Source organism: Humulus lupulus, chromosome 5 (assembly GCF_963169125.1).
Source record: "Humulus lupulus chromosome 5, drHumLupu1.1, whole genome shotgun sequence".
NCBI lineage: Eukaryota > Viridiplantae > Streptophyta > Magnoliopsida > Rosales > Cannabaceae > Humulus > Humulus lupulus.
In genome coordinates this window covers 10,458,976-10,483,577 of record NC_084797.1, presented here as the reverse complement: position 1 = coordinate 10,483,577, position 24,602 = coordinate 10,458,976, and the positions used below count along the sequence as shown (strand labels likewise).

General features: G+C 31.4%; 4 protein-coding genes across 8 annotated transcripts; 2 read left to right on the top strand and 2 right to left on the bottom strand.

Moving 5' to 3' along the window:
* Positions 1-5,903: 5,903 nt before the first annotated feature.
* On the top strand, positions 5,904-7,856 carry LOC133834402 (small heat shock protein, chloroplastic). The gene is made up of 2 exons (XM_062264007.1): positions 5,904-6,254; positions 7,308-7,856. Exons 1-2 carry the CDS (start codon positions 5,984-5,986, stop codon positions 7,766-7,768), a joined length of 732 nt encoding a protein of 243 aa, XP_062119991.1. The 5' UTR covers positions 5,904-5,983; the 3' UTR covers positions 7,769-7,856.
* Positions 7,857-8,444: 588 nt separating this feature from the next.
* Positions 8,445-9,258, bottom strand: LOC133834401 (uncharacterized). The gene has a single exon (XM_062264006.1). The coding sequence runs from the start codon at positions 9,036-9,038 to the stop codon at positions 8,574-8,576; it is 465 nt and encodes a 154-aa protein (XP_062119990.1). The 5' UTR covers positions 9,039-9,258; the 3' UTR covers positions 8,445-8,573.
* Positions 9,259-16,531: 7,273 nt separating this feature from the next.
* LOC133834400 (probable RNA-binding protein ARP1) lies at positions 16,532-18,621 on the top strand. 2 transcript variants are annotated; one of them, XM_062264004.1, is made up of 6 exons: positions 16,532-17,222; positions 17,320-17,458; positions 17,541-17,691; positions 17,876-17,909; positions 18,012-18,171; positions 18,257-18,621. In XM_062264004.1, exons 1-6 carry the CDS (start codon positions 17,016-17,018, stop codon positions 18,340-18,342), a joined length of 777 nt encoding a protein of 258 aa, XP_062119988.1. In that variant the 5' UTR covers positions 16,532-17,015; the 3' UTR covers positions 18,343-18,621. The 2 variants fall into 2 exon arrangements, with proteins under 2 accessions (XP_062119988.1, XP_062119989.1); XM_062264005.1 differs by having other exon boundaries at positions 16,534-17,222; positions 17,550-17,691.
* A 283-nt stretch (positions 18,622-18,904) lies between these two features.
* LOC133834399 (polyadenylate-binding protein-interacting protein 12-like) lies at positions 18,905-23,267 on the bottom strand. Of its 4 annotated transcripts, none has more exons than XM_062264001.1 (11): positions 22,847-23,258; positions 22,124-22,737; positions 21,733-21,843; positions 21,574-21,618; positions 21,414-21,486; positions 21,212-21,324; positions 21,033-21,092; positions 20,897-20,944; positions 20,753-20,821; positions 19,504-19,565; positions 18,905-19,339 (listed from the first exon to the last, which is right to left on the bottom strand). In XM_062264001.1, the coding sequence occupies exons 2-11, from the start codon at positions 22,661-22,663 to the stop codon at positions 19,282-19,284; spliced, it is 1,179 nt and encodes a 392-aa protein (XP_062119985.1). In that variant the 5' UTR covers positions 22,664-22,737; positions 22,847-23,258; the 3' UTR covers positions 18,905-19,281. The 4 variants fall into 4 exon arrangements, with proteins under 4 accessions (XP_062119985.1, XP_062119984.1, XP_062119986.1 ...); XM_062264000.1 differs by having other exon boundaries at positions 22,124-22,729; XM_062264002.1 differs by having other exon boundaries at positions 21,733-21,840; positions 22,124-22,739; positions 22,847-23,249.
* Positions 23,268-24,602: the final 1,335 nt, after the last annotated feature.

Below are 24,602 nucleotides of genomic sequence, written 5' to 3'. Positions count from 1 at the left end.
ACAATATGCTTGAACTTAGTTTTTGGTATTGTAAACTATTCAGAATTTTCTAAAAATTTGCAAATACTCTAAATAGCTACAATATATACAGTCATAAAAAAAATTGCACCAAAAACTATTTACGAATAAAAAAAACTACCAATAGAGCTTAAAATTATTGTTTTGTATATATATTCATAGGGAATTCTCCTATATGGGTTTCACTTTAAGCCCTATCGGTAGGTCTCTTAGTGTTTACAACCCGTGAACAGTTTTCGACGCGATTTTTTTTATGACCGTGTATATTGTAGCTATTTAGAGCATCCTGCAAATTTTCAGAAAATTCCGAATAGTTTACGGTACTGAAAACTAGATTCAAATATGTTGTTACACACGTGACTAATTTTTTTTATGCGCGTGAAAAACAACATGTTTGAACCTAGTTTTCGGTACTGTAAACTATTTGGAATTTTCTGAAAATTTACAGGATGCTCTAAATAGCTACAATATACACGGTCATAACAAAAAGTCACGCAAAAAACTATTCACGAGTCAAGAAATACTAAAAAACCTACCGGTAGAGCTTAAATAAAATTCCCTATAGAAGAATTATACTGTATTCGGATACATGTATTATTCGGGTAAAAGAATATGTTGTTTTGTAGTGGCATGGGAGCAAAATTAATGTTTTGGTGTCAGAGAATTGTAGAGTTGGAGTACCCTTGAAAATGATGAAAGTTGAGAGAAAAAATTAGACAAAGGAGAGAGAGAGAGAGAGAGAGAGCATAGCCTTTATTAACTTTTGCTTTTGCTTTATATGTCTTTGGTCTTTTGCTTTGCTCAATTTCAATTCAAGCAGTGTTCACGGGTTTTGGAGGGAGTTTTTTTATTTATACACTTGTTGAGGTTTATTTGAGTTTGGTGAGTTATGATGGGATAAAAGAAGAACATGTTTGAGTGTTTGGGATCGTCCAATGGGTCACTGCCACGTGTGAGTTCAGGGGGTTAGTTTAGTAATAGAATAGTTTGATGAAGGAATTTTGTTTCTTGGGGTGTGGTGTAAGTACTTTTACAGTGAGGAATAATACAACAATAAAAAGCTTATTAAATGTTGTTGTAAGTTAGTGACTTTTCCAGTTGGTAGAGCAAAGACAGACCAGTCAGTCGTCAAACTCTTCATGATTCTGTTCTCTAGCCTTTTCTTTTTTTTATTTGGGTTCTTAAATTAGTTGCAAAATAAGGTTAAACATAGTTTATGATTATATTGAGTAAACAATCCTCAAATACTCCGAAAGAAAGAACAGGACCAGCATGTTGTGTTTAGGATGATATCATTATGGTGTGTTGTAAATGTTTGAAAATGATTGGTAGTATTGTATTGGAATGGCAAGTTATGACTAGGGTTGAAAATTTTTCTCACGGTGATGGTGGCTCGCGGGGACCTACTTCTTACGGAGTGAAGATGGGGATTATTTTCAAACCCTAATGTTAAACGAGACGAGGATGGGGGATAGCACTCCCAGTACTGGCGGGGCCCATGTAATTTTTTTTTTATCTATTTTACAATATTTTTTATTTATTTGACATGTTTATTTATGTGAATTTGTAACATAGTAGTAACTTTTTAAAGATTTTTAATTTTATTTTGGACATATTTAGTACTTTGAGTGATTAATATAGTGTAATATATATCAATTTTTAGGTAACCTACCTTTGTTTATTTTATTTTTTTAAAAAAATGGGTATCAACGGGGATTACCTGCGGAAAATTGCTAAGGAGTACTAGTAGTGTCCAACACCACACCGAGGTGACATACCGCTATTGATGCAATCCAATATCGAGTCCTAGTTATTTGAATTTAATAAGTATTACGGGGTATCATTAATATAGTGTTGGGTGTCACGGGCCGGCTATTTGGGTGCTCCAACTAGACGGAACGTGCGACACCTGCAGACTCTTCAAGCTAGCAAGTCAGCCTACAACATACACCTACGGGCAAACAAACTCAGCGGTTAGCCACATACACATCTCGTACATGCAACGGGCAATAACGAAGTATGAGCAAGCACAAAGCAAGTCATTCCTAGGAACGTCCACACAACACAAAGCACACAACAAGGCAAATGGCACGCAGTGGCCCAACGAAGCTAACAAACAAGCAACACATAAGCAACAAGGAAGCACACAGGGGCAAGTATGGATAAATGTTATTTCATTAATATATAGCATTGATAGGGCAAGGGAGTACACAACTTTGACCCCTATCTGCTGATGGCCATGGTGCTTCCCTAAGTCACCAGGTCACCCCCCTAAGGAGCCTTTTAAGGAAATAAAGTCTTCCCAGGAACATATATGATTTTTGTCTGGGAGACATATGCAATATTACAAAACTGCCACTACCCTATCCCATGAGGTTGCTTGGTGCAAGACTTGACTAATGATCAAGCACCAAGGCATGCTCATCAACAAAATGGCCCCATGTGGGTGTGCCAAAGGAGCAGCACGCCACATTGGGCACCTTAAGGTGTCAAATAACAACACTCTTCCCCGCCCCACCCCTGACAGGGAATATGTGAGATGGAGACAGGAATAAGGATTAAAATAGTTAACAGGGACGAATGCAGGAAGAGCATCCCTGCCAATTACCTGTCCCATTTCCATCCGTAGTTATGGCTGCCATGATGCCACATGACATCTCACCTCTTCTCTTATCTTGGTTTGCTTCCCTTTGTGACAAAGTCAGAAGAAGAAGAAGAAGAAGTACTGTTCTTCTTCCAAACTAATCTTGATAATAATAAAGAAGTGGTCCATTTTTGTGTGTGTTTTTATGGCAAGTAAAGTATGGAGAAGAAAAACATCATTGGCCCATTTTTGGGATTGAAAGAGGAGTTAATGTTAGAAAGATATGTTCCTCCTTGGGCTTGGTGACATATCCTGGAACTGCAAAAGTTGTTGGATTAAATAAATATTGGGCTTATTCAAACAATCACTTGATGTTAACTGTTGAGATATACAAGTGTTGTTTTTTGTTTTATAAAAAAAATAAAATAAAAAATAATTTCGTACAACTTTTTAATGACACAAGTAGAGTGGCCATTCATATTGGTTCAATTAGTTAAAAAATTTAATAAAATATAGAAAAAATTATATACAGTACCCGTTATTAATTAAATACTTTCCTTTACGCCCACAATTTTAAACTTTTATTAAAATGCCCACTATTTCATATGATAACTTATTATACCCTCTAAAACACATAACTCATTAAGTTTCTTCAACGCTTATATACATATATATATATATATATATATGATATATTATTTCATATGATATACCTATTATACGTATATTAATACAACACACTTACAATTATGTACTCAAATAAGAATAATTTAGAAAGTCTCATAGTAATAATAAGTAAAATTTAACTAAATATATTTAATATCTAATTTTAATTAACTATTTCTAAATAAGTAGTTCTTAACTTTTTCCTAAAATATAGGATAAAAATGAAATAAATATCTATATTTTATATATATACATATAAGATATAAGAAGCATGGATCAAGCAACCAATTTTATTTTCCATCTTTATCCTTTTACTTTTCAACATTTACTTAGCCAATTCATTTGCATTGTTTTTCTTTTTTGTGGTGACTTGCTTATATTTTTTTTCCCTTTTTTTTTAAATTATTTTTTATCTTTTTCTTTGTACATATTTTTTGTAAACTACTTATATATATATATATATATATTTCACTAATTAACTTTTCCCTTTTTCTTTTGTATTTATCTCTATCAATTCTTAGTCACGTCATTTCATCTTATACTTTTTCATTAAACTCTTTTTATTCATAATAAATATTCTACAGTTTGTAGATTAATAAATTATTTCAAATCTCTTTATCCACCATAGATATTTATGTCTTAATTCTCTTTCCCTCTTTATTTTTTATTTAAAATTTGTATATTGATCTACCATATAGAACATGCTAGTACTATTCAAGTCTATTTAAGAACAAGTTATATATATATAAGTCCTATAATAACCACGTTTTTTTATTCAACTACATAAAAATAAAAAGGACTAATAATATAAAACTGTGGGATAGTAAAAAAAATTAAAGTAAACATTATAAACAAAAATAAATTGAATTATTTAAAGTAAAAAAATTAGAGATATCTCTACTCCATTTTTTTAATCTGGTTGTAATGATAAAATATAATATAATTAAGCATAATTATTTGAATAATGACATGTGCTATTAAAATATGTATTCAAATATCACAAACAGTAATGTGGCACTGCTTTTTAAAACAGTAGGTATCAATTTTAATAAATATGATTAGTTAGACTAATTTTAATAAATGTAATTAGTTAGACTAATTTTAATAAATATAATTAGTTAGACTAAATTGACACTTTATTATGTATAATATTTATGTACATATTTTGAGTATTCATGCAAACAAAAAAATCCATACGTAAGATTCTTACCTCAGGGCACGTGAACCTTACTAATATTATTTAAACATATCATGTTTAGGTGGGCTTGACCAAATAAGCAATATGTTAATATATAACCAAATTTTATAAATTTTTAATATATTTAACCTTTTGACATCTATTTATAAAACATGATTAAATTTTGGACATAAAATTAAAACTTAAACAATATATTTACATAATTTGTTAAGTTTGACCTATTAAATTAACTTATATTGTAAATATAATTAAAAATCCAATTAACTTATATTGTAAATATAATTAAATATAATTAAAAAAATTAAGCTAACTGCAAAATTAATCTCTCTAGAAATAAATAATGTAGAAAAAATTAGAATAATTTAATTTTACATAATCTCTCTACTTTTCATGTACTTATATCATTAGTGACAATCCTTGTCTTTATATATATTATTAGGGGATAAAATTTGCAATTTTATATGGGTATTTGGTGCTATAAGTTCTTGATTCTTTAGCTGTACTAGTTTGTACAAATTGACCATCAAAGTTTAAATTTGATATCAATTTTCTTTATTAATTTTTAATTTAATAATATTTTATTTGAGATTATTAAATTCACTAATTTATAAAACTAGAGGCATTTTGGTCTTATTAAAAAAAGTTTGACCAAAATCTAATCTATTCTTTTGTTTTATTTTGCAAAATGTAAACTCTAAATTGTTATTTAACAAAATATAAAGTCTGATCGGTAATTTTTACAAAATACGGGGTCCAAAATGATATTTACCCAAATTTTAATTTCAACAATTAAATCCTTAAATTTTTCAATTTTTATCATTTTAGCAATTTAGTCCTTTAAAGAAATAAATGTTAAAACAAAAAAAGAATTCCTTATCTTTTAGCATTTCAATATATTTAGATTATTTTTATCCTGTACAGCTTTTTCTAGTTTATTCCGTAAAAAATTGACTTCTATTAGTAAAAAGGACTTAATTGTTAAGAAATTTAAAATTTAAGAACTTCATTATTACAATTAAAATTTTAAGAATCAAATTATAACATGTAGTATAATTTTATATTATTTTTCCACAACTATTTTAAGCACAAACAATGCCCAATTTCAATTTTCAAGTGGACGATCCACAATTATTGATGTTACATTTTAATTTCACTAAATCAATGTCAATAATAAGGACAAGACCTAATTTCTTATGAATAATATTATAGGATATCAAATTCATGAAAATGGATGAAAAGTGTAGACTTCTCCGGAACCAAAATGAAAATGATACAAGTGTATGGTCCACAAGTTTCACACTATTATTTCATTTATTGACAATTTCAAGACCCATCTCCAATCTTCTAGTGTTAACTCAAATCAACCAAACTCTATGCCTATAAATTCCTCATAATCACAATTAACTCTTCCAAGTCAAAGTAATCAAAACACAAACACTCTCACTTCTTCAAACCAACTTTGCTTTCGCTCTCAATACTCGCTAAACTTTGTGTTCGACACTCTAAATTCACTTGCTATGGCTTCAACATTGATGTCTTTGTTACCAACTTCTTCTTACACTTTGCCACTCAACAAAGCCAAACTCTCAAACAAATTGGCTCACACTAGTATTGCCCCTTGCTTGGCCACATTCCCTTCTAGGCAGTCTCGAGCCCCCGCGGTGAGAGCTCAGGCCTCCGACGAAGGCAAGGACACGGCGGTCGACGTTCATGTCAATCAAGGCTCTACTTCCAACCAAACTGTTGAAAAGAGACCTAGAAGACTAGCCATGGATGTTTCACCTTTTGGTAAGTCCAAAGATGATTTATTTTCAATCATATAAGCTGGTAAAGATATGGAATATGTTTAACATGATAAGTATAGTGGATGTCAAGAAAGTTGGTTTGGTAAAATTTTTTTTTTTACAATATGAATGATTTTTGGTAAGTTATAATTTTAATTATTTAAAGTGTATGGTTATGATAAATGGCTACAATTTTTTTTTACCAAGCAAAATTTTAAAGGATTTATATCATTTTTGATAATGTGTTTTGTCTCATTACTTGTTTGGATCATGTATTTTGTAAAATTGTTCAAATAGAATCCTAAAACCAATTTTGATGAACACAAAATTGAATATAACAATGCAGTTGTTAAGTAGAATAATTGAGATTTTGTAATTTTAGTTTTTTTTTTATCACAATTGTATTTATGAGTCTATTTAAACCATTTTACAAAATATATAATATAAAAAGTAATTTATCAAAATACAAGGTCTAAAATAGTATAATCCTAATTTTAAATAATTATATTTTATATATAAAAATAATAATTAACTTAAATGTATATAAATTATCTTTAAAAAAAATTAGAAAAAAAAACAAGGGTCTCTCACAGTGTATACTCATGACGAGGAGTGACTTAATATATTTTTGCAAAGTCATATGTTTTTTATTATTTGTTCGGGGATGGTGTTTTAAAAAATTTATTTTTGAATAGATATATAAACTTAATTTAGAAAAAAATTGATATAACAACATAATTTTTAAGCATAATAATTTTATTTTTGTTCTGAATTATTAATTTAGTGAATTATATTTTATTTTAGTTTAGTTGGAGAAAATTTTGAATAAAATCAAATTTAGAATTCTATTTATAATATTTTACTAAATATAAGACCTAACAAATTATTTATCGTGTCAAGTAATAAAATAGAAAAGTAAAAAAAATGTATGTATTCCATAAAAAAAAAAAATCTACTCAACCAAATTTTCCAAAATAAATAAAATAAAAGAGTGGTAAAAGAGAATAAAGTTTATACTTTTGGAAAAAGAGGGTGACAAAGTTACGAACTTTTGCAGGGTTATTGGACCCATTGTCGCCCATGAGAACTATGAGGCAAATGCTGGACACCATGGACAGGCTTTTCGAGGACTCGATGGTGTTCTCACCCAGAAACCGGTGGCCGTCGGGAGAGGTCCGAGCTCCATGGGACATCAAAGACGACGAGAACGAAATCAAGCTCCGGTTCGACATGCCGGGTCTCGACAAAGAAGACGTGAAGGTCTCTGTCGAGGACAGCGTTTTGGTCATCAAAGGAGAGCACAAGGTAGAAGAAGAAGAAGCAACATCCGCAGCACCACCGGAAGAGTCGTGGTCCGGCGGCGGCGGCAAGAGCTTCAGCTCCTACGAGACTCGTCTGCAACTCCCTGATAACTGCGACGAAGAGAAGATCAAGGCTGAGCTCAAGAATGGTGTTCTTTACATTTTTGTTCCCAAAACTAAAGTTGAACGCAAGGTTATCGATGTTCAAATCCAGTGAAACCAACCAAACCAATATCTACTCTACTGCTTTTTTTTTTGTTTTGTTCATGAAGAGAAAGAGAGATGAATAAGTGGTTTTGGCTTCAGTTTTCTCTATGTTGTTTTTGCTCTGTTTTAAGCCTAGTGTAAATGAATAATTATAATTATCCTAATTTTAATAATTTTTTGTTCAAAAAATTCAAATAATTAATCAAATTTTTTAGATAACTTATCGGATTTTAGACAAATAACGTTTTTAAAAAAATTATTAAAAATAGGTCGGAGTTTATTTTTGCTCTTTCCTTTCCTTTGCTCTTATTATTATATTTTTAAAGTCATTCAAATTCAAATACAATAGTTAACATATTATGCCAATTCAAATATGGAACTTAAAAATCACTGATAAGTGTAACAACAACAACAAAGTCCACAAATAAAGAAAATATTAATATGTACGAATGAGTGTTTTTTTCTTTGTTTGAGCATAATAACTATATAAACAAATATATATGTAACTTTATGAAAAAAAAGTAGTATTTTTGGTTTTCTTTCCCCTGTTTTTTTGCTCTGTTTTAAGCATAAACTACATGTAACCGTTTTTTTATTCTTTTCTTTCCTCTGTTTTAAGCAACTGTTTTCTTAAACTGATTTTTCATCATCATCACCATATCATCATCACCATATCATCATCATCATACCATGAAAAAGTATGCTATATATACACATAAACATCAAAAACCACAAAAGAGAGTTTGAGTTTGTTCATCTAAAACAAAACATGTTACAATAATACTAATAATAACAACAACCTCTTTCTCTATATACTAACAAGGCTCTTCAGGGATTGACTCAAGATTTGGTTTCCAATTAGCTGTGGAAGACTTTTCCATACCAGAAAGCAGTACCTCTTCCATTGATATCTGCTTATTCAACAACTCTTTCAACTGTTGCTTCGTTATAACAATCTTAATCCTCTTAACACCACCAACTTCCTTATCCATAGACGAAATCCCAGAAGGGTTTTTGTTAATAGAAGTAACAACATAGTAAACCTTACCTAATTTGAGCTCATAATCTAGTGGAAGAGTCTCTGATGATAGAGCTTCTTTAGATAAACCAATAACACTACTATTAGTGTCACCAGAAACTTTGACAACCACATCTTGTACTAGAATTGGCTCCATGAAAGTCAAGACCTTCCCATCAATCTTCACAACTCTTACAACTTCTCCTTGCTTGGTTGAACAAGGTACCAATCTTCTGCAAAGGGTACATGAGTAATTTCCCATCTCAGAGAGAGAGTTAAACTCAAAGGGTTATGAATATGAAATATGAAGAAGAAGAAGAAGAAGAAAGCTACAAAAACTATGTATAGAGAAGAGTTATATACACAAAAACAAAAATTGAAGAGAAAAAGATTCAACACGCGTGCGAATAAGGAAGAGAGGTCGGTTTAGTGGAGGGTGGTGCAATGACATGTCTCATCTTAAATTTACAACGTTGATAATAATCACTATTTATGTATATGTATGTATATATATATGTGTGTATACGTATTACTATATTGACAGATGGTGTGATGTGATTGGATAGGAGTTACTTTAGACTACAAAAGATTTGATGGACCAATGGAGAAGATCTTATTCTTCTCTCCATGAAAAAGTATCAATGTTGATTGGTGTTTGATTTAACTCGTTAAGTTTTAACCTTTTATAATGAAAGACCCTTGATCATTCTAGGAAATTATCTTGTAATATTTTGTTTTGTAAAAAATAATAAATATATAACATAAGAATGTGGTTTTGGTGATGTCAAAGAAGATTACTCAAGGGTGGACTATATTCAAGTTCTTATAACTTTTTTTTTTTTTTTTTTGTTAGGTTCTAACTAATATTTTTGTTTTGTTCCCTTGGTATAGATTTAATATAAGGGAAGTTTGGGTAATTATGCATTAAATGAGTCTCATAACAAAATTATCCTAACATATGTAAATATCACTATTTTATGCTAGTATTTTTCTTGTTTCCTAAAATGACCCTAACATATCAAATGACCCTCTCTTTTCTAATTTTGTCTTTTCTCTCTCTCTCTCTCACGTCCAAGCTCACCCATAAAACTCGACGATGCCTCAATGGATTTATAACAATATGAGCACCGATGGTCCTCGATGGACCTCGACTTGCCTCGATGGCTATTAGGAATAGACCACCTCGACTAGCCTCAACGATCTTCTCCAAAGGTACAATAAGGTCAAGCATCATAAACAAAAAAAAATATTGTTAATAATACATTTTTAAGCAATCTGGTAACCATCGAGGCCTGTCGAGGTCCATCGAGGTATAAAAATTCTAAGACTATCAATTTAATCGAGCCCTGTCGAGGAACTTAATTTAAAAGCAATTTGGTAATCATCGAGGTATATCGATGCTTATCGAGGAACTTAATTCCTACAATTCCTAATTTTTCCAATTTGTGTCGAGGCATGTTCAAATTATACAACTATCTAGGTCTATCGAGACTTGTCGAGGCCCGTCGAGGTGCCACTAACATTAAGTTTTTTTCTAGCTATATTGAAACCTATTGAGGTCTGTCGAGACACTCTCTAATTAAACAAATATTTAAACCTATCGAGGTACTTAAACTCCTACAATACCCAAATTTTCCAATTTAAATAGAGGCTTGTCGAGGTATCAGCCGTCGAGGCCTATCAAAGCCTATCGATTTCTATCGAGGTGAATAAAAAAACTCAAAAAAACCCAGATTTCTTCATTCCCCAGCCCCAATCTATCCTATGAACAAAAAATTAACAAATAAGCCAGGCCCAGACAATTTATTGCATAATAAACAAGTAAATCCCTCACATTAGCCTATTTTAGGGTTGTTTCATCGATCTATGGGTTTTTCTCGCCCACCCGCCTACTTCGATCGTCCCCTTTGACGAGATTTCTTGCTATTGATGTGTGGTCGTGGTCGTGGAAGATAATGCCTACAGATTCCCTTGGGTTCCGACAGTGAATGCGAAGGGAGAGTGAGGGATTTTGAGGATTTTAGTTTCGGGACCGAGAGAGTGAGGGAGAGAATAGAGAGAGTCCGAGAGAGTAGGAGAGAAAGTAGAAACAAATGTCAATTGTATTTTGGAACGTATTTTGGAACTAAGGGAGACAATATGATCAAATTGACATGTGTATAGTGGGTAGGATATTTTTGCTATGGACCCCATTTAATTCAAAAATACTCAAACTTCTCTTGATATAATAACACTAATTAAAACCATGTTTTACATTTTATATATTATATATAAAAAAGATATTGAGCTTAAATAAAATTGGTTTTAGGCCTTAAACCATTCCATAAAAGCTCTTTTTTTTATATATATATATTTATTTTTTTGGGTAGTAAATTAAGAGCTTAGTATATAAAATTAGACACTATTTTTTGAAGTGTGTCTGTGGGAGCAGGGATGAAAAAATTACGTATATGCCAAGTTTTAATTTTGTGGTTAAAAAAAGACTAGAATAGTAATATTATTATATTTGGTATAGTGCTCGTAGGTATAGTGGGACCTCCATTATTTTTGAACATCTTAATCAAAATAATAATTATTATTATTATTATTTTAGTGAAATCTCAAGACAAAGATCTCAGTCATTATCTAGAAAATAAATTAAAAACCCTACTTGCAACAAAAGTACAAATTTTATTGAAATAGTTGACTAACCAATTAAGTCATTTTAAGTAAACGCAATACCTAACCCTACAACAAGCAAAGCAATTAGCATTGTGGCCCTGGCTAGCTTGTTAGGGCTCCCTAGCTAGAATTTAAGTTGGTTATTTCTTTCATTATTTTTTTCATACACAAAGAAAGATTAAACACTAGGGCATGGATTTAGCCCTGCTCTATGTATCAAGTTAATTTAAAATCAAGGGTTATAATATATATATATATATATATAGAGAGGGTGCTTTTAGGGTGCACCCCTAAACATGGAGAATTCTCACCGGTAGAAGTTAAAGTAAAGCCTTTATAAGAGAATTTTCCTAAAAATATATTAAAAAATATATATATTATGTTGAATCAAGTCGTTCTTTGCTTATTTATTTAAATATAACTATTAGGGAACGAATTTAACCCCATTCGATGCAAACAATAGATTTGTTTATTAAGTTTTTTTTTCGCAATGAAATATAATTATTCATTGAAAAAAGTTATAGTGTCATACAATCTAGAAGACTAAACAACTTGAAGAAAAGAATAACATTATTCTAGCTATATAAATTCATTGTCCATCCTAAGAGCATGGACTATCAATCTATGCGCAATATTCAACAAAACTCAAAGAAAGGCCTAGCATTAGGCACCAATCCTTTGCCACCATTAAATTACACTTATTTTATGACATCAGTGGAAAACAACTTACAAAACAAAACATCACACAAACACCACAACATTAGTGAAATAAACATCATAAATAGAAAAATTAAATATAATAAAGTCAAACCTCTATTTATTAATAACCAAAAAAAATAATAAGAAGAAATTAAAATAATAATAATAATAAATATTTTTTAAGTTTATTTAAAATCAACCATTATGATATATATATATAATTTTTTTTTGCAGCAATGAATATTTTATTGAAAAAAATTAGAGTGTAATTATCATCCACTTGACAATTTAGTGTCTATACTTGTAAATATATATTCAATATAAAAATATTTTTATAAAATAATTATTTTGTGTAACACTTAAATTTAAAATTGTAATTTGGTGTTTTTTTTTTTTTTTTGCTTTAAACCTATGTGCTTAACACACAGAAATTATTAATTTTAACAAGGTTCTTGATGATCAAATTTCATTTTGCATAGTTTAGATGGATGAAGAATTAGACTTGTCGACCAAGATAGTAAATTTGTAACCCTTTACACTTTACACTTTAAACTTTAAACTTTAAATTTAATAAGAGGAGATTATTAAATAATCCAATATAAAGGAGGCTGAGTGTTTGAACCAAGTTTTGAAAAATTTTATGAGAATAATGTATCCTATAATTATTGTAATTAAATCAAGCTTTTGGACAAAATATAGGCCAATAAGGATACTAAACCTAACAAATACAACACTTATTAATTAATTAACCACATGATATTATGGTGGGAAGTCAAAGAATCATTATATTGTTTTTGTGATAAGACAACATTGATGGAAGTTTTGGGGTCCATGTGTTTGTAGAAATGCTTCAAAGAACAGAAAGTAGCCCACCTCACTTTCTTCTTTCAACCCTTTTGTTTTGAGACTCTCTCTCTCTCTTTGATCTTATTTCTTGTCATTGCTTACAGATCTTTCTCTCTCTCACTCATATAATATTTATATATATTTATACATAAATATATATATAAACACACACATAGTAATTTCCATCCGTGAACTGTTTTCGGTGCAATATTTTTTATGACCGTGTACATTGTATCTATTTAGAACATTCTGCAAATTTTCATAAAATTCTGAATAGTTTACAGTACCGAAAACTAAGTTCAAACATGTGTTGCACGCGTGACTAATTTTTTTTATGCCCGTGGAAAACAACATGTTTGAACCTAGTTTTTGGTACTGTAAACTATTTGGAATTTTAAGAAAATTTGCAGGATACTCTAAATAACTATAATATGCACGGTCATAAAAAAAATCATACCGAAAACTGTTCACGGGTCGAGAACACTGAAGAGCACTACCAGTAGAGCTTAAAATGAAATTCATGAAATTGTTCACTATATAAATATATATATAGATATATATATATATATTTATAAACACGCACAGACATGATCCAATTCTTTACTTTTGGGGGCTAATGGGTTGTTGGCAATATTCATACTAAAAGTCTAGTTTGGCCCTCTTAACATGATTTTAATTTGCTAATTACATGTATGGCAAACAATTTAAAGTTGTCTTTTTCTTAGTGATTAAATATTAAGTTCAAAGTTAATTATTTTGAAATTTTATTAGACTCATATAAGTTCAAAGTGTAGTGGATGAGAATAAAAATTGGGTGAGATTTAATTTATTTATGACTATAATATAAAGACATATATTGTTGGAAATACGTTGAACTAATAAAGATTACAAATAAATATGAATTATTATCATCTACTTCATTGAATCTAATGATTGTGATTTTGGTATTTGACCATTAGGTCTAAATATTTGAATTTTGAAAGAAAAAAGTTTTAAATCGGAAATATTCTCTAGTCCTTTATGATTATTATTTGAGTTTTATATTTGTAATATTTAACGGCTGTTGTAGACAAAATCTGCCAATAATGATTTAAGTGGAGTGAAAATAGTAATTTGAGGATTTATATGTATAATTTATCATATTATATGACAAATCATGAAGAAAAAAAATGAGACTAATTTGTATAAACTAAAAAATATATGAAGGACATGCCTATTACTTGTAGATGATGCAATTTAATGCGTGAGGATATTCTTGGTGGAATTTTATTAAACATTAGCTGATTTTCTAATAATCTTATTTTTCTTAAAATCATTTGGCGGTTTTACATCTAAAGTCGAGGAAGTTTTTCATTGTAGTTTATTTAGTTTTCTCTTCTTTGGGTGTTTTAGAGATACTGGGATTATATTTCTCTGATCTTTCTTAGTATTCTTTTTATATTTATTATTTGTCTTTTCAAATAATGTTTTTCAGATTAGCCCTTAAACATGTAATTTTGATAAATGACAAGTTTACTTGTTCAGAAAAAATTATCCTATGTTTTGAGACATGTAATATAACATTACTTTCTAATATAACTTTTAGATACATCTCGCTTTGTGTTCTATGTAACTTATTAGTTTTTCAAACAGGACCTGTTACTTTTTATGGCGATGAATTGGGCTCAATCTCTACGACTCCTGTTAATAAAGTGTTTTCAGATTCTCTTTTTATGGTTTGGTTCTAAGCAGCAACAACGTTTATCAGAATGAGCTAGGTATAATTTTTACTGACATTAAAGTTTTATTGTCTAATCTTCTGATGACATCTCTTTTTCATGTTGGTTGTAATTTTAATATTGTGACTCATTAATTGAATTAGTATGTCATTTGGCTAGACAATGAGTTTTCTTGATTGGAAGAGGTTCATTCAATCATATTTCAATCTCGAATAGTGATGCGTTGTATTCCCACATATCGATAGGGAAATTTGATTTTTTATGCTTAATATGGGGTTGTAATACAAAACAATGCTAGGCATTTTTAACATTACAAAATAATGTCAATTTATTTTATGATACCCAAAATACCCTCCTCATTTGTCTCTTCAGTTTCCCTCTCTCTTTTTCTCTCGAACTCCCTCCTCTGCCTACATAGTTTCCCTCTCTATCTTTCGGACGAAACCAGTCGACCACTCCCCACCGAGCAGGCATCGAACATCCATCGAGCATGAATGAAATAGTGATAATGCACATTTCCATCGAGTACCCATTGAATAGGTATCAAGTACCCATCGAGTACAACATGCAACGTAAAAAATGATGTGCCATCGAGCTTGCATCGAGCAGACATCGAGCATCTATCGAGCATGCATGAAATAGTGAGAATGCACATTACCATCGAGTAGGTATCGAGTACCCATCAAGCAGAACATGCAACCCTAAAATTGATGTGCCATCGAGCAGGCATCGAGCATCCATCGAGCATGCATGAAATAGTGAGAATGCACATTACCATCGACTACCCATCGAGTAGGTATCGAGTACCCATCGAGCAGAACATGCAACCCTAAAATTGATGTGCCATCGAGCCTGCATCGAGCAGGCATCAAGCACCCATCGAGCACAACACAAACCCAGAAAATTCCCAGAAAATGCAGATCGACAAAAAACCAGAAAAAACCCAAAAAAAATGTACAAATATTGCTCAAATCTATTCGAAATGCTCAAAAAGTTTAAAGGAAACATCACTAATCCAAGTATTTAAGAAAAAATTGCTTACCCATTAAATTTTTCTCAAAGATTTCTCAACCCTTACTTTGGTCTTGATCCCCCTCTACAAATGGCTTTCTTAGTGGCCGTCCCAAGCTCAATGGGGTTCTACGGTGGTGCTCTTAGTGGTGGTGTGAGGTGAGGTGAGGTGAGTGAGAGTGAGGAAGAAACAAGAAGAAGGAAGAGAGGAGGAGGGAAGAGATGAGATAGTTGTTTTTAGGGGTATTTTGGGTATCCAAAAATGAATTAGTTTATTTTGTAATGTGAAAAATGTCTAGCATTATTTTGTATTACACCATACTATTAAGCATAAAATATCAAACTTTCCAATCGATAACCAAACAACTTTTGTAAATAAATTAAAATGGTGTGTCGTTTTAGAAACCACTTGTTTTTTTTTAACAAATAGAAACTACTTTTGTCAAAAAATAAAATAAAATAAAAACCACTTGTTTTAAATGAAAAAAAAAAACATCGTTCGTAAAGATAAAGCGGATACTATAGCTTACCCACTGTATATTATTAAAATGATTAATTATAGAGTCAACAGAACAATAAGTATTTTTCTAAAAAACAAAACGACATATATTATTATTAATACCAGCAAATACGGCATGTCGTTCAAATTAAACACAAACATATTACCTAATAATAAGTCAAGCATATCCTTTCTTACGTTTGTATTTATCTATACATCCAAGTAATTTTAATTTATTACATATAATATAATATATGTAACAGCAACCAAAAAATAAATATTTAAATAAAATTTTAATGACAGTTTCTAAATAATTGTCTAAAAACAAGGTAACGTTTCTTTGCCCATGAATGAATGTAAATCATTTTTTTTTCAAAAAAAAAACAATGAAATAATAAGAAGAAGACAGAAAGTTGAATAAACCAAGGCACTCTACTATCTGTTGGACCCATTATTGATCATAGTATTTTACAACCACATTTGATTTGATTTTTTTTTTATATATATATAACTTTCATAATCAAATCCAACCAAAACCATAATATATAATAGCAGTAAAGTAATTATTATTATTATTATTATTTTTCATCGTAGAAGGTATCTTTTATTGTGGAATCTATGGCCAGACGTTACTGTCAAATTTAAGTACTATTACTACTTATTGTATTAGTAACAGTAATATAACAACACTTGATTTCACTCCTTTCTTCATCTTCTTCTTAAACTCTCACTCTCTCTTTCTCTTCTTCTGTTCATTACCCTTTTTGTGTATTAATCAAACCTCTACAAATATATATATATATAAATGTATATGCAGAGAGAAAGGAAGATGAAGGAGATGGTGGGTTCATCAGAAGAGGGTGACACAAAATACAGAAAGATTTTTGTAGGAGGGTTGGCTTGGGGAACTCAAAGGGAGTCCATGAAAGCCTATTTTGAGCAGTTTGGTCAGATTGTTGAAGCTGTTGTCATTGCTGATAAACATACTGGAAGATCCAAAGGCTATGGCTTTGTACTTTCTTTTTCTTTCTTTTACTTTCTCTTTTCATCTATATACATATATATATATATGTATGTATGATCTCATTATTGTTCTTGTTATTAATTAGGTGACATTTAAGGATCCAAATTCAGCTATAAAAGCTTGTCAGGATCCTTACCCTGTCATTGATGGAAGAAGAACTAATTGTAACCTTGCTGCCTTCGGTTCTCCTCCTCACAAAAATGCTCCAAACACTCCTCAACGTGGTCAGTCAGTCAATACACACACACACACATATATATATATATATGACTTAACTGGTATATATATACACTAAACATGATTAAGGAATTTCAGGGTTGTGGAAGGTCAGATCAACATCATCACCATCATCATCATCATCAATGACTATGGCAAGGCCAGCTCTTGATTCTTTAGGTGTCTCAACATATAACTACCAACCTCTACCTGAATATGCATACCCTTATGGGGCTTATGGGTAATCCATATATACACTCACTCAATCTTCTACAACATTGTGTATATTATATACCCTTTTGGATGATCTCCTGTTTTTATTCAAAAAAACTCATTTTTATGCTAAATTCACACATGTATAGGTGTAATGACACATTCTTGTTGTACTAGTTTCTAAGTCTCTTGTTTCATTAACACAAAACCAGGTACCCCAGTTACCAGCAAGACATTTATACAGTGGTCAGTGCTTTTTTTTCTTCTTCTTCTTCTTTCATTTATGGACTTTGATTATTGTTTTTCAGTTTCATTACAAAGTTGTTGAGTTTGTTTCTTGTTGTGTAGAGTTATTACAATGCTGCTTATGGTATTGGCGGGCAACTGCAAGACTTTCCAGCTCAATATGTAATAGGGTCTCCTAATGAACTCTACTTCAGTTGGTATCAATATCCATTGTTGCCACTCTCAACCACCGACCCCAAAACGACACAACAAACCAATCAAGGTGAGAACTTTCATACTTGAAATCTTCTTCCATGCCAGGCAATGAAAAATGGTTTGAAGACTACCAACATTGCATTTCTTTGCAGAAGCAACAGCAACAGAGGCAATGACAGTGAAAGGTGCAGCAGTGCATGGAGCAGCATCTGGTTCTGAACACACTTCATTTGCTTAATATATACACAAAGTTCCAAGGATGACTAAAAGGGTTCATGGCAGAAGTGGAAACCAACTCAAAACAAACAATGTATTTTGTTTGGTGGTCCCAGAACAGTAGTAATAGTATAGTAGTATATATATATATATATATAGCAAAGACCATAATTTTTCTATTGTGATAAAGGAGTTTAGGGATGACTCTTTTTGGCACTAATGGGTATCTATCTGTCTACTCCAATAGGGCAAGTCAACCTAAACTTTCTACAGACAACACCATGTGTAGGACATTTTCTTTATGAATAACTTATTTTTCACACACAAACTAACATTAAGTGGAAAAGAAACCCACAAAGGAAATAGTGACCAAATTGATTTTCCCTTGAATGTACCAAGAATTGACCATAAGGCCAAATTCAAGTAACCCAACAAAATAGACAAGACTTCTTCAAATTCTGACAAGGGATATTTTCTTCTTCTAAGCTACAAACTTGGGAGAAACTATAACCCAAATAATAAGCAAAGAGAAGAAGGCAACAGAGGATTCAGATATATAAAACACATCATAGGTAACAATAACATGAACAGAAAGAAAAAAGTTGTTCATAAGAATTTCCGGTTGTTTGCAACATCCGAGAACAGTTAAAAAAAACAGTTATCTCTGTCACCATCCTCCTGATAATCTTTTCATCATAATGTGACACATAAATTAAACGATTTCGGCACCTCAAAATTCCATCCATCCAACTCTTCTACTACATGCTAAACAAAATAAAACCCATAAATTATCTTCACCCTCCATACATAAAGAACAACGATACCGGGTAGCAGCACTTCAGAGGACAAAAGTATAGATAAACACCACAAGTACCTTAAAAGATTCTGTATCTATGTATGTATATGTAAATATATCTATCAGCAGGAAATTAGTCCAGGGAACATGCTAGGGTGGGGCGACTCAGTGCAGTGGAGGACGAGGAGCACGTGGCCGAACAGGCGTCTTCGACGGGCTTACCCTGCAAATATTGGGATTACAATAAAGTAAATTCACAAATTTTGCAAAACCGAAAACTAAAAGGAGAGATAGGAAAGCTTCAAACTCTAACTTAAACAGGGTCGGGGGTAAAGATAAGGACGATGTAAACCACCAAAGGAAAAAACAATAGAGCCTCGTACTAACCTTATCGGCAGAGTTCCCAGAACCACACCACTACAGTTAAGAGCTGCAATTGCACTTTCAGCCTGCAAAATTCGAAATAATAAAATAAGAAATGGTGTAACATTTAGTGCTAATGCAGTATCTACAAAGAATTCGAACACAAATTCAGTCGAATCCACTCAAACCTTAGGTATAGAACTGGAAACACAATGATAGATTATCATTAAAAACAGATGGTAATAAACAACTAACACATCCAGGATAATGTTGAAGTGGCCAAGAATTTTAACGAACATCCAACCATGATATATATGATACGAGCTGAATAAATACCCTAGATGAATAATAGGATCTATAAGACTATTTCCACAAACATGCTTTAAGATTTCATCAGTTAGAACATTAAGACAAAAAAGATATTCTGAAGATATATATATATATACATACATATATATTTCAATGAAAGCTACTCAGAAATCAGGTAACAAACCTTTTCATCAGTATTCAAATAACTTGTATACTCTTCCTATAAACCACATTGTACTTATATTTCATGACAACAAAACTTATTCAAACAAATGCAGGAACAAGCACAAGAGAGAACTAAATGAGTTAAGAAAACCCAAAATCATAGAAGCCAATTTTATTGAAGGATATACCCAATGAAAATCTTGGGTTGGGAAATAAGCTAAAAAAACATACAAGTTACTTAAAAGTTTGAAAACTAACTACTAACAAGGAATCACACCTTTAAGATAGCAATGAGTAAACCGTTTGCGTCATCTTATTTATATATGGTATATCAGCTAAGGAAAATAATATTTTGTACTGAATTAAATGACGAGTACAAAATAACAAGGTGCATCTTGTGTACAAGAACAATTTATTCTATGTAATATTCCATATATTGCAAATGACTCGGGGTATAAGTTTGCACAAAATCAGAAATAAACACAAATAAAGAAAAAACACAACTAGTGCCATTAAATTCATAAAGCAAAATTGTAACGCTTACCGAATACCACACAAACAATCAAACATGCAAAGTTTTAATTTATCCCACCATGGCATATCAAGACAATTTATTAATATTAACATCATAAATACTCTAGATGACACCTCAACAACGTAATCTTTGTAATTACTCTGAATATTCTTTAAAAAGACCTATTACAACCAATAGATTCAAAAGAAGAAGAGAAAGAATAAGGAAAGAGGGCCAATTTGGACATATTATGCAGAACCAGCACGAGTGCTCAATGATAGTTACCATTGTGAACTCAACGAAAGCAATGCGTGTGGAATGGTGATAGTCCCCAAGCAGCCTCAAGCGTTGAACCTGTAGGAAAAATCATAAGCATACTTCATAATTCAAAAGCAAGCAGCAGAATTTGTTCCACAAGACAGTACAGACCTCTCCACAAAGTGACTCAAAGAACAGTTTAACATCTGCTTGAGTAACCTACATCAGATGAGCATACAAATTAGGACCTAATGGAACAATTTTCATCTTGTGTGCCATAAAACAGAAAGATGGTTCAAAGTCCTACCTTCTTGTCAATATTTGTACAATAAATAGTTCTTGAGCACATCTCACGCTCATCGTCCGACTGAAAATCATAGTACAAAGCCAAGAAGCAGATGATAAACATGAATTCAGGACCATTCTAAATTCAACTTTAAGTAGAAACTCTATGGTTAAAATGACCATTACGAACTACGCGCTCACCCTTGGCAAAAACGTTGGGTTAACAGGTGCTATTGCCGTTTTGGAAGGAAGCACTCTTACTGGGTAATAGCCAAGCATGGTCCCTGACAGATTCAAAGCAGCCCTTGCACCATCTACAAACATATAAAAAGCCCATTGAGCACAAGATCAAATTTTTCATAAAATATCAGTACCGGGCATTGATTAAACACTTTAATATTACCTTCATCTGTGAACTCCACAAAAGCAAAACGAAGAATGGAGTTTGGATCACCGCAAACACGACAATCAACCACCTTTAAGAATAACAAGACATAGGATTCAGACAAATATTCCACCATTATCTACAAACAAGTAACTGCGAGCAAATGTGAAAAGGTTACCTGTCCGCAATTAAGAAAGAGAGCAGCAAGGTTCTCCTCGGTGACCTAATGTGCAAAGTAAGGAAACAAACATCCAGAAATCAATGCAAATAAGTCCCAAAGCAAGATGGAAAGAAAATTTAACAATGAAACAACCACAAGCCAAATGAAAAAACTAACCTGTTGATCAATGTCTGATACATACACAGTCCTCCTAATCATTGCATCTCGCTGCGCCGGACTCAATTTGTGATAATTCCTTCGTCTCCCCTGAGTATAGCCGTTCTTCTTCTAAGTCGAACAGTGAACAAAAAGGAATTATTAACTTTGAACTAAGAATCAAAACCACATACCAAACATACAAAGAAAAACAAAGATTCTACCTACACATTTTCACCATCAAAAACCCCTTGCAAACAAAACCTCTTAAGTTAAGCTAACCTTTATTATCATTATACAATGAAAGAAAACAAAAATCATTGTCACTTCAGTCATACAATTTTCTTAGGAAACAAACGACAAAATTAAACAGAAAACAAAAAATTATTTCATTCCAAGAATCAGCACATACCTTCCTAGCGAGAAATCCATTTACATTGGCAGCGTTGTTAATTTGCATTAAAATATTGCCAGCATAGCCAAACGCAGCACCAATCGGGTAGCCAGAATTCTTGGCAAGAGAAGGAGGAACAAACTCCTCGGCCATGGGATTCAGCTTAGACAGCAAATCCTCCAAATCCCTCATATCATGTTTATAGCTTTCATCCCCATTGGAACTGTGATCAATCCCATACCCACCAGAGTTAACCATCACCATCTGTTGATTATCGACCCCATTGGTCTCAAACCCATTTTGCATCTGACCAATTTGAGTCTTCTGATTGCTTGTCGGGACTGAGAAACCAGCTGGGTTCGCCGCTTTCTCTTGGCTCTGAAACTTCCCCGGAGAATTCTGATCGTTGTCGCTCGACTGATAATCGGGGTCCACAACACTCAAAACCCCTGAAGAATCGTTTCTGGGTTTTGGATTTTCAGCATCATTTTGCCCATTCGAGACCGAAGATACTACAGTATTGTCCTCAAACTTTTGTGCATTCTCAGCCACCGCCATGATCACAGACACAAACCCCTTTATTCCTTCTTGATCAAAAGTTTGTTCTTTTTCGAAAGATTTCCTCTGAAAAACTCTAGTTTACAATAAAACGATCAGAGCAAATAAAAGACTAAATTTTTATTTTTATTTTTATTTTTTTTCTTTAATCGAACATAAAATTTATGGTTGAAGAATGCGTACCTGACTTTTTATTTTAGAGCAATCCCATTGAGAAACAAACAAGGGAAGATAGACACAACAAGTGAAGATCGCCTAGTACAATCAATTTCAAAACGAACGAAACCAATGATAAAAAATCAATCTTTATAATCGATATGAAAATGGGTATTATTATTAATTAACACCAAGAAAAAGACAATCTTTCATATATTCAAGGATGAATTCTATGAAGGAGAGGAGAAAAAAGGGTATTTGGGCTGTACTACTACTGCCTTTTTGGACCTTCTTTCATCTCACACAACACAAAACACAACGTACCAAAATAATGATGATGATGATGATGCGATGATGATGATGATGATACACCATATATATATGTGTGTTATGTGTACATGTGATAATACATATGTATCTACATGTGTATGTGTGCAATGGATTTTGATATAAATTGGTAGAAAGAAATGGAAGACCTCATCAAAACAAACCCTTTTAACAACTTTGTTTTTACTTTCCAATTTTGGCCTTTTTTTTTTTTGGTGTTATTTTAATATATTTTTTTTATGATAAATGATTAAATGTTATTTATTTATTGCCTTACTCGCATGCTATGAATACATAAATTATATTTTAAGACAAAAACAAGGGAAACTTTTTTTATAAATATTTTTTTTAGAAAAAAAAAAGACTATTAGGTGGCCTTCTATTAAAAATATAAAAATTGAGATATTATTTATCAATATGTTGCAAAAAGTCATTTTCATAATGTTTATATAAAAAGATAAAGAAAGAAAAACTACAAATGGGAAATCGTTTCTCTATGGGTAGTTATTAATTTAATGATGATAAACAATTTTTCTATATTTTATTTTATTAAACAAATTTCCTCTATTTTATTAAAAATATATATTTAAAAATAGTGTACAAGTTGAAATACTCTAAGCAAAATGGCAAAAGTCTTAAGTACTACTTATTAATTTTAGGAGAAATAGTCAAAAACAATTTATCGATAACATATTGCCTTAGTATATACTCATAAATCATTTTGAACAAACAAAATAATGTTTGTTATTCTTTTATATAATTATATTGAAAATGACATTTTTCTTTGAGAGAATTGAAATGAAAAAATCATTTTGTCATAGTTTTTGATTGAGCACATGCATAATAATATGGGGTAGGACTTAAATCCCAAATAAATATCTAGAACTATAAGAACCCATTTATTTTTAAAAAAATTTAAAAAAAATAAATAAATAATAGGAACAAAAAATACCTATCTAAGCAGCCAAACACGGCCTAAAGAGTCTTCTATATAGGAACTTTTATTTTTCTTTTATTATTTTGGTTCATTTTATTTTATGCCATAGTATGAAGTAGACATATATGTAATGGGCATAAATAGGGAAAAAAAAGAAGAAGATATGTTTGACTGAGACCGTGTGCATGGAACTTATCTTGTACCCTTTCTATGATCATGACACGTGTTATAGCAAAGGAAAGAATTTGCGGATTTAAGATCGCGAAGTGATAAAGTTACAGCGGCCGTCATTATCCACTGCAGTCACAGACATCACCGTTTCATTTTTTTTTTCTTGAGAAGGGCATCATTATGGTACGTTCTTTTCTCACAAAAACCTTTTTATTTTTTTATTTTTTTTAGGGGAACAAAAACCTTTTGCATTTCAATATTTATACATATATAATATAAATAAAGGGTTTTTTTTTTTTTTGCCAAAAAGATAAAGATGAGATGAGATGAGAAAATAGAGAACATATT